Source organism: Drosophila arizonae, chromosome 2 (assembly GCF_054131065.1).
Source record: "Drosophila arizonae isolate 15081-1271.41 chromosome 2, UAZ_ARI_1.0, whole genome shotgun sequence".
Lineage (NCBI taxonomy): Eukaryota > Metazoa > Arthropoda > Insecta > Diptera > Drosophilidae > Drosophila > Drosophila arizonae.
The window spans coordinates 25,939,276-25,955,233 of NC_142922.1; the positions used below are offsets into that span (position 1 = coordinate 25,939,276).

The 15,958-nt window shown below is 35.5% G+C and overlaps 1 protein-coding gene, 1 long non-coding RNA gene and 2 other non-coding genes across 4 annotated transcripts in view; 1 reads left to right on the forward strand and 3 right to left on the reverse strand.

The window, feature by feature from the left end:
* Window positions 1–5,639: 5,639 nt before the first annotated feature.
* Window positions 5,640–5,934, reverse strand: LOC149270631 (signal recognition particle RNA). The gene has a single exon (XR_016268807.1).
* A 459-nt stretch (window positions 5,935–6,393) lies between these two features.
* On the reverse strand, window positions 6,394–6,466 carry TRNAK-UUU (transfer RNA lysine (anticodon UUU)). Its single transcript has one exon. It is a non-coding gene; the product is annotated as a tRNA-Lys (tRNA).
* A 2,917-nt stretch (window positions 6,467–9,383) lies between these two features.
* Window positions 9,384–11,455, forward strand: LOC149270632 (uncharacterized). Its single transcript, XR_016269046.1, has 3 exons — window positions 9,384–10,125; window positions 10,212–10,741; window positions 10,866–11,455. It is a non-coding gene; the product is annotated as an uncharacterized LOC149270632 (long non-coding RNA).
* Window positions 11,456–11,762: 307 nt separating this feature from the next.
* Window positions 11,763–15,958, reverse strand: part of Scr (homeobox sex combs reduced) — a 33,656-nt gene continuing 29,460 nt past the window's right edge. The window contains 1 exon segment of the mRNA XM_018000558.2: window positions 11,763–14,339. Within this exon segment, the coding sequence (XP_017856047.2) occupies window positions 13,552–14,339 (788 nt within the window). The 3' untranslated portion in view covers window positions 11,763–13,551.

A 15,958-nucleotide genomic window follows, 5' to 3' on the forward strand; every position in this document is an offset into this window, starting at 1 on the left:
CTCCTGAAGTAATGGAGCTTTCGGAGCCCATACAATTCTTTTCATATCTATTTCCAAACCACCTTTTTGAGCATATTTCAATTGAAACCAATTTGTACATTCACCTAACGAACCAGATCTAGGTGCGGCATCAAACTGTGTTGTTAGAATGGTCAGAGAAGTGCCCAGGCATCAGAACTTTCGAATTTATTTAGACAATTTTTTCAATTCATTGCCCCTTTTGAAATACTTAGCGGATGAAGGAATTTTAGCTTTGGGTACTATTCGAAGAAACATAATTCCAAATAACAAAACAATTGATAATATTATTTGAAGAAGCATCCAAGGGGTACGTCTGTAGAATATGTAGCTGATTTTGACGGAGTTGACATATCAGTAACCTCATGGTTGGATAATAAAGTCGTATCATTGGCATCCAACTATGCTGGAATACTACCAGAGGACAAAGCACGTCGATTCAACAAAGCCAAAAAGGAATACGTCGAGATTGACCGACCCTTTGCAGTAGCACAATACAATAGCTATATGGGAGGTGTTGATCTGATCGACAGCACTATTGGAAGATATAAAATTTTACTAAGAAGTAGACGCTGGCAGGTTCGTATTTTTGACCATCTACTCGATTGACAGTGAGTAATGCTTGGCTTTTTTACAAACGCGTTCATAAGGCGAATGCATCAAGCCCTAAACTCTTAGGATCTTCCGAGTTTCGGATAAATATTGCAGAGGTGCTAACAAAAATTGATACCAACCAATAATGGGAAATAGAAGGTCTATGCTCGAGAACGAATTGCAGCAAAAAAAACAAAGAGGTCCTACGCAACGCGTGCCAAATCGAATGGTACGGCAGGATGAATTTGTGGGGGAAAAACGAATAAGGTGCAAGTACCCAAAGTGTACGGGATTCTCGCAAGTAATGTGTGGGAAATGTGAAGTGGCCTTATGTTTCAACAAGAGAAACAATTGTTTTAAAAATTTCCACTTAAATTAAAGTTTAATAAATATATTATTAAGATAAATAGTCGTATAGTCATTAAATAAATATAATAAATGTTAAATAGTTTAAGAATATCCAAATTAAATATTACGTTCTTCTAAATACCCAGAGAACTATCAGTAATTTTTTTTCCCCTTAAGCACATCTGTTGCATATCTGCAAAAAATCCTTTTTCCTTTATAAAATCGTACTGAATCAAAATTTTGAAAAACGAAAAAAAAGTGTATTTTTATACTCATTCACGAAAGTGAATCAGTATATTGGTTTTGTGCAATGTCCGTCTTGCTGTCCGTCCGTCTGTCCGTCTGTCCGTCTGTCCGTATGAACGCAATCTATTTCGGCGCTATTGAAGCTAGAGACTTGAAATTTGGAACACATACTCGTGTATATCTCCGATTTATAAAGTGTTAAAATTTTCCCGATCCGCCTACTAGGGGCGTGGCAAATCGGAAAATGCATTTTCCGATATACCAGAAATCATGTTTGTTGAAGAGCTAGAAAGCTGAAACTTGGTATGTAGGTCCGCGTTGACCACCCAAGATCACGAGCTATGGCGGATATATCTACGCCCTTTGGGGGCGTGGCAAATCGGATAAAACTGTATCTCCTAAAGTTGTAAACCTAGAATGCTGAAATTTTGCACGTCAGCTAATGGTATGATTCTATAAAGTCTGAAGATAAATTATAAGTCTACGCCCGTTGGGGGCGTGGCAAATCGGACCTGAAGATATAGTGATTTTTTAAATTCTCCTATATTTTGGACACTATTGATGGCAGAGACCTCAAATTTTGTATATATACTCGGACTGATCACCCAAGACCAAAAAGTTTTGTCGGATATATGTCCGCCCACAGGGGGCGTGGCAAACCGCAAAAGTTTATATCTCCTAAAGTATAATAGCTAGAAGCTTCAAATTTGGATAGTTGAGTTACTGGTAGCCTCCTCTATCGATTCCCTAAAAATAATTTTTACGCCTCTTTAGGGGCGTGGCATATCGAAAAATACCCTGTAATTTTCACATTTTTTTAGGGTAAGCATTCAAATTTTGCAGTTAGGGTAACGTTATCTCTTTCTAAAAACTGACCAAAAATGAGGTGTCTACGCCCAGTTGGGGCGTGGCAAATCGGAAAAACCTGTATATTCTACAGTATTAGAACGAAACTTAACTACTAAATTGTTGATGGGATGTGAATGAGTATTCCGCAGTCGGTAACGCCCGACTGCAACGTTCTTACTTGTTTATTTTCAGTTTTCTATCTAATAAAACAAACCGCATCAAAATCGGACGTGGTGCCATATAAAGGGTTAATATATTTACTCGTTCGGGTAAGGGCAGAACTTTGGCCCCGATGCTGTATTCCCTATTCTTGTAGTCTTTCTTGAACGGGAACAAGCAATATTGCTGTTTTGTGAAACTCATGTTATTTCCGGGGAAGTATAGCACATCATTCTATAAAAAGAGAGTATCACAATATATTCAGTCAATAATTTTCATATTTTCTTCGTGAACGAATATAATTTATAAATACTCCCAGCAAACCTCAAATAAAATCTACCAATTTTCGTATCACTCTCGCTGAATGCTCCACACGGGTTTTTATAGGCTACTTGCACAACATAATCTTTGAGTATATCCTTCTGCACCACCTGACCGTTGAGAAGAGTTATATTCAAAAGTCGAAAAACAAATGTGTTTTTGGGGGATCACAACAAAAAATTAGGCGCGGTTTTATATGACAGACACAGCCTCGGATATAGTCATCAACTTCCTTTATTCCATCAAGGAATATTTTATCTTTGAATATTACAGTTTTTTCTTTTGGAATTATAATGTCTCTATATTGAAAGGATCAGTTTGCGAGTTGAACGCTATTGGTTAGATCGGCGGAGTCAAAGTAATCACAGCCTGGAATATTGCCTGCTATCTCAGCTATAATGAGGCTGAGTGTAAATATAACACAAAAGAACTTTTTCATTTCGCCGTTGTATTATATAAAATAACCAAACTTTGAATCGATTTTTTAAATGCTGCAACTGTTCTACACGAGATCAAAATATAAACTGAGAGTTTAATTGTACGATTATGGAAAATAGAAATAAGAATTTATAATATGTAAAACCACGAAGTTTTAAGTGAGTAATATCTGGCTATGGGTTAAAAATAGTTCGTTATACATATATGTACATAAAAAACAATTATAAGTGCCCGACTACAACATTCCGTGAGTCCTTCGTGAAACTATTCTCCCATACGTACGCACGTATAAGCATGCGGCTGCAGATCAATAAATTTGATAAGAACATTAATATAGTATATGTCTTTGCTAAAACACAAGTCTTCAGTATTTGAAAAACGCTTTTGCTAAATTTATATAAAATGATGATTCTAAATTAAAGATGGAAATCAGGGTATAATGGTTTTGTTAAAATATAAAATACAGGCAGAAGGAGGTGTGGCAGACCCCACAAAGTATATATATTCTTGTTCAGGGCGACGAGCTGAGTTGATTTAGCCCTGTTCGTCTGTCTGTCCGTCCGTGTCCGTGTCGATTTAAGAAGATATAAAAGCTAGAGACTTTTTTTAGTTTTTTAGGTTTTTTTTTTTTTTATACTCATTCACGAAAGTGAATCAGTATATTCGTTTTGTGCAATGTCCGTCTTGCTGTCCGTCCGTCTGTCCGTCTGTCCGTATGAACGGAATCTATTTCGGCGCTATTGAAGCTAGAGACTTGAAATTTGGAACACATACTCGTGTATATCTCCGATTTATAAAGTGTTAAAATTTTCCCGATCCGCGTGGCAAATCGGAAAATGCATTTTCCGATATACCAGAAATCATGTTTGTTGAAGAGCTAGAAAGCTGAAACTTGGTATGTAGGTCCGCGTTGACCACCCAAGATCACGAGCTATGGCGGATATATCTACGCCCTTTGGGGGCGTGGCAAATCGGATAAAACTGTATCTCCTAAAGTTGTAAACCTAGAATGCTGAAATTTTGCACGTCAGCTAATGGTATGATTCTATAAAGTCTGAAGATAGATTATAAGTCTACGCCCGTTGGGGGCGTGGCAAATCGGACCTGAAGATATAGTGATTTTTTAAATTCTCCTATATTTTGGACACTATTGATGGCAGAGACCTCAAATTTTGTATATATACTCGGACTGATCACCCAAGACCAAAAAGTTTTGTCGGATATATGTCCGCCCACAGGGGGCGTGGCAAACCGCAAAAGTTTATATCTCCTAAAGTATAATAGCTAGAAGCTTCAAATTTGGATAGTTGAGTTACTGGTAGCCTCCTCTATCGATTCCCTAAAAATAATTTTTACGCCTCTTTAGGGGCGTGGCATATCGAAAAATACCCTGTAATTTTCACATTTTTTTAGGGTAAGCATTCAAACTTTGCAGTTAGGGTAACGTTATCTCTTTCTAAAAACTGACCAAAAATGAGGTGTCTACGCCCAGTTGGGGCGTGGCAAATCGGAAAAACCCTTATATTCTACAGTATTAGATCGAAACTTAACTACTAAATTGTTGATGGGATGTGAATGAGTATTCCGCGGTCGGTAACGCCCGACTGCAACGTTCTTACTTGTTTTTTTTTTTTTTTTTTTTAATTTTTAAAGTTTATCTTCAAAAAATCGATAACTCTTCCCGTTATTTTTTTATCCTTTAAAATAATATCCAAAATAAGCTATTTAATATTATCTCCAATATCTTTAAAGCTAGCTAGAGTCGCAAAATTTTATATATCTCCTTCTGCCTGTTACATACATTTAACGAAATTAATTTCCCAAATTTCCCATTTTCAAAGGGTACTGGGTACAGGGTATAACATATGTACATATGTATATACGACAAAGCAATAGGCAGCTATATACAATATATATATATATATATATATATATATATATATATATATATATATATATATATATATATATATATATATATATATATATATATATATATATATATATATATGTATATATATATATATATATATATATATATATATATATATATATATATATATATATATATATATATATATATATATATAATATATATATGTATATATAAAATATATTTACTCAGAAATCATTTCAGAAACTGGTGAGTTTTATAATATTGAGATAGAGAGAGAGAAGGAGAGGTCTTCCTTATCTGTAGGATTATCATGTAATCTATACGTAAGCAATAGTTATTTGTCGAGATGAGCTATTTAGTTGTCTACGCTCCGTCAATGTGTCAAAATCGCAACATAGGCTCTTAAGATGATTGGACCCATAGCTATTGGACTTCTCATAATATTTCTGTGGACATTTACAGTTCCTGTAATGGACAAGTGTTTTATATACGCGATGCCAATTGAATTGGCTAGCATTATATGCGGCCGTTCTAAATCTACGAAAAGTATTAGTGAAAGTATACAACTTAAATGGGTTGTTCTATCATAACCTTTGATACTATAAATGAAATTGTGTACAAATAAATAATAGAGCCGAAATGTGTACGCGTACAAATATATATGTTATAATGTTAATCGAATAGTTTTTTCTACAGTAGATAACGAAAGATTCCAACGCTCTAAGTATAGCCATAAAAAGATTGAATGGTCCAATATATTCCGTAGCAAAAAGATTGTGGTCCAACAATTGGCAAGGCTGGTAATGGCAGACCACTCCGGTACGCTATCCCACTACTGCCTACCACGGGAACTCTTGGCTGCTGGTTTTCACCCCTGGCCCGGTTCATCCCTCCTTAGCCAACCTGAATGCCGTGGACTCCTCCTCGGCACCCATATTGATGGCAAGCTTAGTGCGGACGTTCCGTCAACATGGCTGGCCCACTACACAGTGATCCCCAGCCTCAGGCCATCCCACAATCAGACCTCACAGAAGCGTGATTACAGAAGATGCCAACCTTCCAGTCGAAAGTTTCGTTTCTAGAAAGGCATTTTATGTCACGTTGCTCACTGAACTGAACTGCACTGCTTTACCAAACAACTGCTTTCATCAAAAACTACTTTCTAACTGAGGCTATTTTGTTAAGAGTTCGATGGTTTGCGTGGGTTGAATAATAATGAGATTTGTGATTCAGCTTAAAAATAATAATATATCTTAAATGTACAAAAACGGATATATAATTTCCAGTGACATGTGGCTGTATTGTTTGAATAGCACTGTTTTAAAACATGTGTATACCAGTACTGAACTGCTTTAAACGCAAAAATTAAAAGTTTCCCTCTTAACACTGAACGTGAGTAGTTGCTTTGGTTTGCTTATTAAATTAATGGAAAATAATATATATATTTATAATAAAAATATTTTTTAAAAATTAAATAAAATATAATTTTATATTAATTTAAAAAAATCTAAGTAAAATAAGATCGCCCGAGCAGGGACTTGAACCCTGGACCCTTGGATTAAAAGTCCAATGCTCTACCGACTGAGCTACCCGGGCATTGGTGGTGTTGTTGCAAAGATCCAATTATAGTTTCTTTTCATGAAATCGTCGCAGGAATATTAAATATACATATATAATTATCTTATTTATAAATCGAATGTTTCATGATTCATATATGGTTAATAGTTAAATAAATAGTTTTAAGAATCCGCATTTGTTGTAGAGATGTAGGAAAGTTGAGTAGGTTTCATTCTTGTGAACTCCATTCTAGATTGATTATACAAAATTGAATGGATTAGTATAAGGAATATGTGCAAATGACAATAAATACTGATTATAGATAGCTTTAATCATCTTTTTCCTTTCGACTGTTATAACAAATATAAAGACGCCTTGAGAGCTCGGTACGAGGTCTAAATAAGTCGAAGCAATACCAAACAATTATAGTTTTTTACTTACTTAGCATGATTTTCCACAGTTTTCCTACTATTGGAAATGTTCCCATTGTGTTGATTATACTTGTTTTCTAAATATATTATTCTTGCAGTTGCAACGAAAAGTCCTTTATTTATTAGAATGGCAACCAATGTGAGAGAATTGAAATAGATCATTAGGCTCATATCAGTAGCTAAAAAAAAGTTGCAGTTAAGATAGCTGATATATTTTAAATGTTAATATTTTTTCACCAAACAAACATATTTGATCACTTCAGGTTTTACATGTCTAGGAACATCTTCAGATAAGTATCGATCAGCCACGATGAAAACAGTAAGTAATATAGCATCAATGCTCCAAACGATGATACTATATTTCATGAAACTGGGTCTCTTTGTAATTCTGGGATGTTTATAGCTGTTCCATAGTGTCAAGTTGATCATGATGAGTCAAAGGAAGGTGGCCATAACGAAAAAATAGTGCACGTAAGCTAGTATTTAAGGGACATCAATGAATCTATATCCGAAGTAAGCGAAATTTGTGAAATTACTAAATGCAAGGCAAGATTTATGAGTGAAGTCATAGGGGACATTTATAATCGATTCAACAAACGCCAAGAAAATCTTTATGGTTGAGCAGCTGAGGTAACAAATGAAACATCGGTTGTACATCGTCTTATATTTCTTGACATATAGAAGTACCGCAATAGTCAGGACCATGCAGAACACAGAAAGGGACCTCGACGCTTGGGTTGGCGAAACTAAAATTAAATAAAATTTGAAGTCCAGATCATATTCTTTTTTATAGACTTTCAGTTCAAATCGATATCTTACGCTTTGATCTGTATATTGTTTCGGGTTGAGGAATTAACTTGACAGCGAGTTTATAGTTGGCCGCATTGTTATCTTTCTACGGAAACAGGCAGTACTGCCTCTTATCGAAGCTATTGTTGTCTCCATGGACGTATAGCATATCATTCTATAAACACGTAAGAATGTTACGAGAAAACGAATGAAGTTTTTGGAGTTTACAACTGTAAATCTCTAGAAGATAAATTTTTACCCGAGTTGCCATTCCTCGGATGGGCGAATATATATTCTTGGATTGTCAACCAAGTTAGTTGTCGAATATATGTATACTCTACATTTCAATTATTTATCACTTTAAATAATAGAAACCGACATTGAAATTTCCGATTTTCAAATCCCCCACTGAACGTAGGAGAAACATTTTGGCAGATGAGGGTAGCCATCTCTAGCCTCGAGTCTATATACTAAATATTTGGCTCCTATAGCGATAAAGCGACGGACGGACAGGAAGGCAGACATTGCTAAAAACTAATTAGCTTTGTGATTTCGTGAATTATAAATACTATAATTTAAATAGGAATCCATCTTAAGCAGACCTTGAATAAAGACCATTGGTTTTCCGCATCACTCTCTTTGAATTCTTCACATGGGTAATCATAGACTGGCTGAACTACATAGTCTTTGAGGATATACTTCCGCACCACTTGACCGTTGACATTTGACTACCGTGACCGGTGGTCCCAAAGGTGTTTGGTGGTCACAACAAAAGATTAGGCATGGTTTTATATGGCAGGCACAACCACGGATATAGTCATCAACTTCTTTTATTCCATCAAGTAATATTTTATCGTAGAATATTCCAGTATTTTCTTTTGGAATTATAATGTCTCTATATTGAAAGGATCCGTTTGCGAGTTGAACGCTATTCGTTAGATCGACGGTGTCAAAGTAATCACAGCCTGGAATATCGCCTGCTATCTCGGCTATAATAAGGCTGAGTGTAAATATAACACAAAAGAACTTTTTTATTTCGCCGTTGTATTATATAAAATAAAATAAAGCTTTGAAATCGACTTTTTATATGCAGGAACTGTTCTCTTCAAGATCGAAATATAAAATAGAATTTATATTGAATATAATCACGAAGGCTTTGAGTGAGTAATACTTGGGTACGGGATAAGAATAGTTACCGACATAAATATTGAAAAAAAAAAAAAAAAACAATAATTATAATTCCAATCCCTCATCAGATGAAGGTATATACGAAGCTATATCATAATTATGATATGATTTTCGATTTTAAAAAAATATGTCAAGAGGCGAGGTAAAAATGCACTAACCTTAGCTTAGCAAAAAGTACAGCATAAATAATTACATTACATTTACGTATAGGTTTACTTTTTCTTTTGTTTTTCATCGTTGTTATTTTATTGTTTTTGTTGAATGTGAGGTTAAAATTTGTAATATAGTGTCATTTTTTATTTATATATGTATATTAGATGTACGCTCCACAACTCTACAAATTAAGAGGTATTATCTGCGAATGATCTGAATGTACCAAAAGTAAGAGTGTACCAGAGTTAACAAAAAAACTGCTTTCTGTGTTTCTGTGTTGATGTTAGCTGCTTGCTTGTGCCCTGCCATATAACAATTTACTTTGCAAATGAGTAAATCACTGCTTGAATTATGGTATTGCTCCACATCGATGCACAGCTTGGTTAGAATCTGCTTTCAAAACACACTGCTTGGCATATTGCTATACAATCTATATATATAAAAGAAAGTTGTGTAAAAGTGAAGACTGCTTATAACTTGATTTGGGCTGAACCAATTTTCATGGTTTTTGATTTGTTGGATTTGTCTCCGCAACGAGTTTAGTATAGGGTCTTAAAAATACTGAAAAAATTTGCCGAATACTTGAAAAACGCGGTTTTTTCCCCAAATGTTCAAATTTTTTTTATACCCAGTAGGCTTGGTAACAGTGACAGTTTTGACAATAGTGTAGAAGTAAATAAACAAATGTAGTCAGTCAGTCTACGGTCTCCTGACCTCGAGCAGACCTGACTATTCAAAAAAAAAAAAAAAAAAAAAAAAAAAAAAAAAAAAAAAAAAAAAAAAAATTTTCAAATCAAAAGGAAAAATATTTCAAATCAAAAATCTGCAAAAAATCAAAAGATTAAAACCTGACTGTTCAAAAAATAAATAAAAAATTAAAAATTCGAAATTAAAAAAAAAAAGGTAATTATTAAAAAGTGTATTTTTGGCTTTTTATATTTTCGGACTTTTAAACTTTATAAATATTTCAAATCAAAAATCTACAAAAATTAAAAAAAAAATCAAAAGATTAAAACCTAACAATCAAAAATAAATAAAAAATTCAAAATTCAAAATTCGAAATTAAAAAAAAAAAAATTAATTATTAAAAATTGTATTTTTGGACTTTTACAAAAGCTAAATATCTCGAAAGTTCAGGTATTTGTTTGTCTCAAACATAAATTTGTGTAAATTATTTATATTTATATTTCTCGATTGTTTTATATGGTTTTGTGCGAGGGCAGTATTACTATTAATAAAAATGCCGCGTCCTAGAAGATCTAATCTTTCCCGGCGGACCCATAATGCAATTAGGCAACGGAATAGCGTGAGTCAATTATCTGACGAAGAGCGAGAAATCGCCCGAGAAAGGCTCCGCGTTAGTACCCAGGGAAGAAGGGCCTTAATTCGTGCTTCTCAAAGAGAGGCAGCCCGTGAAATGGCAATAAGAAATGGTTCAAGGATTGATTTGAATCGAGCAGCGTTTCGATATGATTGCACCATTGATTACAGCTTGAATCGTTTAGTTTGCATTGGTCCAATGGACGTTGTTTGCTAGCATTGTGGCGCATTGAAGTTTGCTGGTGAAACGCCCGGTTTGTGCTGCCTTAGTGGTAAAGTGACATTGCCATTAGCGGTCACCATAGCCATTGCGTTCCCTGCTTTATGGCGAAACACTAGAATCACGACATTTTCTAGCGAACACTCAAAAATACAATGCCTGTTTCCAAATGACATAATTTGGGGCGGAAAATATTGGAGACGGATATTTAAGGTAATTTACGTTAAAAATTTTATTTTCTATGACTGCCAAAAAAAAATTTTGAATAATGTAGTTTGTTAGATTTCTGTAAATAGTGTTTGTAAATATAACTATAACTATGGCTTTGAATTTAAAGATTCAAGGCCAGATTTGCCATCGCATTGGATCATTGCAACCTATTGAAGATGCACAGCAAAAATTCTTGCAAATATACTTCATGGGGAATATGGAAGAACAACTTGACCGGCGTCAAGAAATGAACACAGCTATGAAAAGAGCAATTCTCCATGATTTGCATGCTTAGAAATTTAAACCAACCAAAACTGTGCAATGGAACGCGTTTGGTGATAAGAAAACTGATGAGCAATGTGATTCACGCGTCGATACTCAAAGGAAAATTTAAAGATGAGGAAGTTCTTATTCCTAGGATTCCGATGAGCTCAACAGATATGCCCTTTGAATTTAAACGAATTCAATTCCCGCTTCGTCTTGCCTTCGCCATGACGATCAACAAGTCACAGGGCCAATCTTTGACTATTTGTGGCCTCAATCTAGAAAATGCGTGTTTTTCTCATGGTCAATTGTACGTGGCATGCTCACGTGTTGGCAAACGATCCGCATTATTTGTTCTTGCACCCGACCAAAAAACGAAGAATGTCGTTTACAACAAGGTGCTTGAATGAAAATCCGATTAATAAATTTATCAGTGTATCCCAGCCTGAACAACATAGCTTTCAACAATTTTTTACCTAGAAATAATTTAGAGGGCAATGCAACGTTTGCCGGGCCAGCTAGTAATATTTAAGATAAACAGCCTAACAAAAATAAAAGTCATTTAGGTGTAGGTAAAAAAAATATATATATATTATGTAATTTAAAAAAAAAAAAAAAAATATATATATATATATATATTAGTCCTGTTCGAATATGGAATGCAATAGTCTATTCATTACAAATACAGTTCCCTATGGTCTAGAATAAAGTAGACGGAGATATCAAGAGTGTTTAAATCTATTCAAATAAAAGACGTAAGTTTTGTACATTTTAAAATAGTTTTATTTTTATGTCATATTCGTACATGTTTACATATGTTGTCGTTTGTTTTGATTTATTTATAGTTGTATGCATTTGTGGTTTTACAGCTTATAAACATTGCATTCGCAATAGAACCCATATCATTACATAAGTACGGATCTCATTAAAAACTATTTATGTTATTTATTTTTTACATGGAATGCAGTTAAACTCTTTGCGCCCCCCCTAGCCCCGTACTACAAACATTGTATTGCATTTTGATTGGAAAATCATAAAATATTTATATATGATATATATATTTAAAAAAAAAAAGAAAAACAAACAAACAAAAAACAAGTATATAATTTGTGCTAAGTATTTTTGCTTTTTTTTCTTACTTTTGTTTGCTTTTGTGTTTTAATGCGCGGGCTTTATTATTATTATTATTATTATTAGATTTTTTTTCTTGTTATAGTTTTTATTTTTACTAAAATTTGTCATGCTAATTCAATATAATTTAGGCTTATGGTCTAGGTTCACATAGACTACCGATAGGTTCTAGAATGCACTAACCTTAGCTTAGCAAAAAGTACAGCATAAATAATTACATTACATTTACGTATAAGTTTACTTTTTCTTCTGTTTTTCATCGTTGTTATTTTATTGTTTTTAAAATTGATTTGTATTATTATTTTAGGTTTTAACAATTTGCGCATTGCTTAATTTAGGTTTCAAGTTGTAATGCACACTTAAGCTAGGAGACAATATGTTAAGGACTTGTTATAGTTCTTTTGATTTACAGACATAAGACTGATACGATAATCGAATAAAAGATAACATTGAGAGAGCGTCTGGTTGGGGCTTTGCTATAGAAATTGTGCTAAGTATTTGAAATTGAGCCACATTTTGCCAGCTAGCCAAATTCCCTGTTTCATCTCCGAATTTGTTCTCCAAATTGTGAAATGATTTTCGATTTAAGAAATAAACAAAACGAGCAAAGCAAAACTTACATCTTGTTTCTAAGTAGCTCTCGAGCCAAACAATTTATATATTTAAAAATGAAACACAAACATAATAAGGCGCCGATTGAGAGTGAGACGCTCTGCTATATACAAACTGAACGAAGCCTTATAGAGGACACAGATATACATACATACATATATATATGTATGTACATAGATGCCATGTGCTGGTAGCTTTTAAGTACATGAATTAGAATTAGAATTAGGCATTAAACGAAAACTAATTTTAGTAGAAATCACTTTGAAATTATTGCAAATATTACGTTTGTTTCAAATTGGTTTTTGTTTAACCTATTTATGTTTTAGTTAGTTTGTTCGTCTGTGCGGACTTAGAGCTATAATTTAAGCTAGACTTATGACTAATTGCTTTTCGAATACTGCTTAGAGAAAGAAGTTTATCATACTGGACGTCTCGTGGCAGCAGCTATCGAAAGTTAACTCCAGATCCTTGCCCCAGCTCCGAGCCCAAGGCTCAAGCTGTGTGTGTGTGAGCGTGTGTGTGTGTTTGTGAGTCGGTGTGTGTGTGTGTGTGTCTGTGTGTGCAGGCAGGTCTAGAGAGAACTAGACGAGTGCGCACAGTTCCACCTCCAGTATCATAAACCCAAATGAGCCGCGCTCCAGCTACGGCTCATTTCTCAGCTTAACACGAATCAGTTGCAAACAAGAAGCATCGTCTTTGATGTTGGTCGATCGACAGCGGCGGCGGATTGCGGATTGCGGATGCAGATTGCGGATGCGGATGCGAATGCGAGGCAGTGGCAAATGGCAAATGGCGCAGGCACCGGCTCAGCAGCAGAACAAATTACAGCCAACAATGTCCGCTTTGTACTCCAGCTCCAGACCCAAATCTGAATCGGGCTCACAGTCCGAGTCCAGCAGCGGATCAAGTGATTGCGACTGTGTCTGCTGTGACTGCTGTGACTGCTCTGACTGCTGCTGCTGCTGCTGCTGCTGCCTGATGATAACCTGAGATCAGAACTCTTGAGGATATTTAATGCAGTCGGCATTGGTATTGCTGGCATTGGCCACCGCCGCGGCGGAGCTGAACAGCGAGTTGGGACCGTTGCCGGTGCCAATGGTGCTGCCAGGTCCGCCGTTGGCATTGGCGCCGACGCTGACGCTGCCCAGCACCGATGCCGATGCGGTCGGATCCTGAGGGCCCTGGGACTGATAGCCGCCGGCCACGCTGGCCGCTGCCGCCGCCTGATATGGTTCCTGATACAACTGATTGAGTCTCTAACCAGTACCCGAAAAGTGCCACGCGTCCTATGCGCTCAGATGCGCAAACTGTGACGGATGGATATCGAACTGGTGATAGGGATGGCCGTAGGGGCCCATGTGGTATGGCACAATGTTCATCGATGCCATTTTGTGCTCCTTCTTCCACTTCATGCGCCGATTCTGGAACCAGATCTTGATCTGTCGCTCCGTCAGGCATAGCGCGTGCGCGATCTCAATGCGTCGCCGGCGCGTCAGGTAGCGATTGAAGTGGAATTCCTTCTCAAGTTCCAGTGTCTGATAGCGGGTGTATGAGGTCCGTTGTCGTTTCGTCTCGCCATTGGCATTCACAGTACCTGCAATATCGAAAAGAACAATCCTGCGTGAGTAAATGGTGAAATGGGGTTTTTTTTTAGAGCTTTTACGCTAATTGAAAAAAGTCTTTAATATCTGATGAAATCAAAGTTAATTTAATATAAATCTATATTGTTGGCATAATGCGTATTGATTATCTAAAATTTATTATTTTACTTATTATATTCATAAGTAAAATGTGATATTCGGAGAGCTTAATAGAAATAGTCTTTAATATCGCTTACATTTAATTACAGTTAATAGAAATTTATATTGTTGTATGCAGTATTAAAATTTATATAAATTTTTTAGAACAAATTTTTATTATTTACTGTAAAAAATATTTGCAATATCATATATTATTATGCATAAACATTTTTCTTGCACATATTGAAAATAAATAATGGTTATCATCGTCATCATCGTGATCGTACGCGCTATCGATAGAAATATAGTTATCAGTAATATCAGTAACATCAATTCTATCATTATCATTATCATTATAATTTGTAAATAATTGATTTCCCATAATGATTCGCTGACTTAATAATTTATTGAACATTTTGAAGAATTATGTTCTTTAACGAAAATGATATGCACATGCCATTTTGATTGCTTCCAAATTTCTTAGCAATTTATCGATATAGATATTCTTTAAGTGCGGATTTTATCATTATCATCATTATCATCGTTATCATGAGCATTGGCATTAGGAGTATAATTATCAGTGCTATCAGTATTAATCATCATACATTTAATCAATGTAAATCAATCAATCGGACTTAATAATTTATTGAACATTTAGAACAATAATTTTCTTAAACGAAAATGATATGCATATGGCATTTTTATTACTTCCCAATTTTGTAGCAATTCATCGATATGGATATAATTTAGGACAAGTTGCTCTCGTTTACTCGATGTCGTTCGTCGATGTCTTATTTCACAGCTTTACACTTCGCTCCGATGGGGTGTTTCTGGTGAATCGTGAAACATTGAAGTGGACAAGGCACCGCTGAGGCAGTTAATTTGCTGGTTTTCCAGTTTTGTTTTCTTGATTTTCTGCAACGTTGCGCATTTCATAAATGTGACGTGTCAAGCGGCAATTTAGGTTTCACTGCCAAAAAGATTTTTCATTTTATTGTTGTTAGTCGAAAAATCAACAATAACAGAGCAGCAGAGTAGCAGAGCAGCCGAGCGGAGGGGCAGGCGCGAAGCACGACAAGTATCACTCTAGACTATATAGGCTATATGGACTCCTAGACCTCTAGACCTTAGACAGCTGTCGCTGCTTGCCAATCGAGGGTTGGGAACGCTGCTCGATTTCACTGTCTTCCACCCACTGCTGATGGCCATAGATAATGACAATTTCCGAGTTTCATTCCGATCCTCCTACCTCGCCAGCGACTATTGTCATCTTTGGGCCTGCCCGAGGGGGCGTTCGTAACGCGTCGTTCATAATGAGGGGGCGGACTGTGGCAAAGTAGACTTTTAAAAGCCATTTACCGTGGCGTGTTATTATGGCCAACTCAATTGGCCCGCCCGGTATTCAACAACAATAAACAGCAAGCCAAAAAAAAAAAGAAAGGAAAAACTTAGAGAATGAAACAAACACACACAC